The sequence below is a fragment of the Plectropomus leopardus genome, chromosome 10, assembly GCF_026936395.1.
Source record: "Plectropomus leopardus strain MGB_pleo_1.0 chromosome 10, ASM2693639v1, whole genome shotgun sequence".
In the NCBI taxonomy this organism is placed as follows: Eukaryota; Metazoa; Chordata; class Actinopteri; order Perciformes; family Serranidae; genus Plectropomus; species Plectropomus leopardus.
Window position 1 is genome coordinate 38,071,671 of NC_142185.1, and position 2,500 is coordinate 38,074,170.

General features: G+C 47.2%; 1 protein-coding gene across 2 annotated transcripts in view; it reads left to right on the forward strand.

The window, feature by feature from the left end:
• The window catches only part of acvr2aa (activin A receptor type 2Aa), a 12,092-nt gene that overhangs the window by 1,623 nt on the left and 7,969 nt on the right, over positions 1-2,500 (forward strand). For both annotated transcript variants that reach the window (XM_088083837.1, XM_088083838.1), the window contains exons 2-4: positions 575-818; positions 940-1,055; positions 1,610-1,752. In XM_088083837.1, coding sequence (XP_087939963.1) covers positions 575-818; positions 940-1,055; positions 1,610-1,752 — 503 coding nt within the window. The remainder of the gene's footprint in view (positions 1-574; positions 819-939; positions 1,056-1,609; positions 1,753-2,500) is intronic.

The following is a 2,500-nucleotide window of genomic DNA, read 5'->3' on the forward strand; positions in this document are numbered from 1 at the left end:
ACAAAACCACACAGATTTTTCAACAAAAATCAACAAAATCCTTTTAAATCATGAAAATCATTTTAAATCGATAAAATCAATTTAAATCAATGAAATCATTTTGAACCAAAAAAATCATTTACAATCAATAAAATCATTTTGAATTAATATATAATGTATTATTATTATTATTTCAATAAAGTAATTTAAAGTGACTAGCTTGTGTCACAGTGTTGATTTCTTCAGTGAGCAGCTGTGTTATCAGCAGGATGACTAGAGTCGTCACACGAACACCTCATTGACCCCTTAAGTGCACATGACCAGTTTTCAACAGGTGGCAGCTGTCACCTGGAGGATTTTTAAAGTAAAAGCACTGAGGGACATTCAGAGTGTGAAGGCAGCAGCAGGACCAATGAGATCAATACTGATATTGATCCAGCAGCTGATAGAACACGGAGACACGTGCCGTGATTCATCAGCACGTCTGCGCTGTGTGTCGATAACATGTTTAATAATATGACAGCAGTCATCTGACAGGTTGTTATTGATCACAGGTATCAGCTGACCTCAGTGTCTCCTCCTGTCTCCTCGTCAGGTGCCATCATGGGACGCTCAGACACTCAGAAGTGCGTCCACTACAACTACAGCCCTTCCTCCTTGTCCTCCTCGTCCTCCTCCTCATCGCCTTTGGGGAGTCGGGGGAACCTGAGCGGCGTGGTCACCTGCTCAGGAGAGAAGGATAAGAGGCTTCACTGCTTCGCCACCTGGAAGAATGTTTCTGGAGCCGTTCAGGTGGTCAAACAGGGCTGCTGGCTCGACGACGTCAACTGCTATGACAGGTACGTGGTTACCATGACGACGTGCTGACGGTACAGGAGGACTGACGGTCTCCGTAACTCCTCTTCTTCTCCTCTGGAGGACTGACAGTCTCTGTAACTCTTCTTCTGGTGCTGCTGACAGGATGGAGTGTGTGGAGAAGAAGGATGCTCCTGAAGTCTTCTTCTGCTGCTGTGAAGGAAGTTTGTGTAACGACAAGTTCTTCTACATCCCCGACAGCAACCTGCCGCCAACACCAGGTATCACACCTGTCCACCTGTTCATGTGTATATCCACATGTCCCCCTGTCCATGTGTGTGTGTCTCCACATGTCCACCTTCCATGTGTGTGTATCCACATGTCCACATGTCCTTTTTGAGCCAGTGTGCTCTTCCTGTGTCTGAGGAGGACGTACTGGCTGAAGCGTCCCTTGTGTTACCTACACGAATCCTTTAATGGGAGCTTCCTGGTTTGACGTTCTCTATCTTTTCACAGTTGTTCGTCTTGGATCCAGCACCCACTACGTGATGTGTGTGTCTTATTTTGAATTTCTCACTTATCCACAAATCCACATGTCCACGTGTCCATGTGTGTCCATATGTGTCCATATGTCCTGGTGTTGACAGTATGTGACGTTCTTCCTGCTGAACAATAATTATTCTCATTCTCTCAAATTTTTTTAAAGTTTTGTTAACATCAAAGTTTTATGACCTTTTTGTCTTTATGTAACAACTTTAAAACTCACACATTTCTTTTAAAATCAAAACTTTCGTGTCAGACATTGACTTTCATCTTTTTGTCCATGTTGCCATAGCAACACCAGTGAAGACAACGCTGCTGACCACTCTGATGTACTCGCTGGTTCCCATCATGGCCGTCACTGCCATCATGCTCTTCTCCTTCTGGATGTACCGACACCACAAACTGGCCTACCCACCTGTCCTGGTGCCTACACAGGTGAGGCCCACATCTCCTCTTCACTGGGCAGAATGGGATCACCTGGACCCTGTACGTGATCCACGTCCTGCGCATTAACCAGTTCTGTGACACTTGTGTGATCCATGTGACATCTTGCGTATGAACCTGTTCTGTGACACTGGTGTGATCCACTTTGGGTCCTGCGTTTGAACAGGTTCTGTTACGGTGGTGTGATCCACGTCACATCCTAGATATGAACCAGTTCTGTTACGGTGGTGTGATCCAGGTCACATCCTAGATATGAACCAGTTCTGTGACAGCGGTGTGATCCAGGTCACATCCTAGATAGGAACCAGTTCTGTGACAGCGGTGTGGTCCACATCATATCCTGTGTACAAACTGGCTCTGAGATGGCCGTTTGATCCACATCACGTCGCCTCTCTTTTGTCCAACTGGTTCTGTGGACTCTGTTTAGAGCTGGTGTGAGAACAGGTAAAAGAGCTCAGGTGGACTGGCTTACATGGATCAGCTCAGGTGGATCAGCTCAGGTAAACGGGCTCAGGTGGATCAGCTCAGGTGGACCAAGTCAGTTGGATCAGCTCAGGTAAACTGGCTCCGGTGGACCAGGTCAGGTGAACCAGCTCAGGTGGATCAGCTCAGGTGAACCGGCTCAGGTGACTCAGCTTAGGTGGTCCTGGTCAGGTGGACCAGGTCAGGTGTATCAGCTTAGGTACCCCGGCTCAGGTGGATCCGCTCAGGTGGACTAGGTCAGGTGAACCATCTGAGG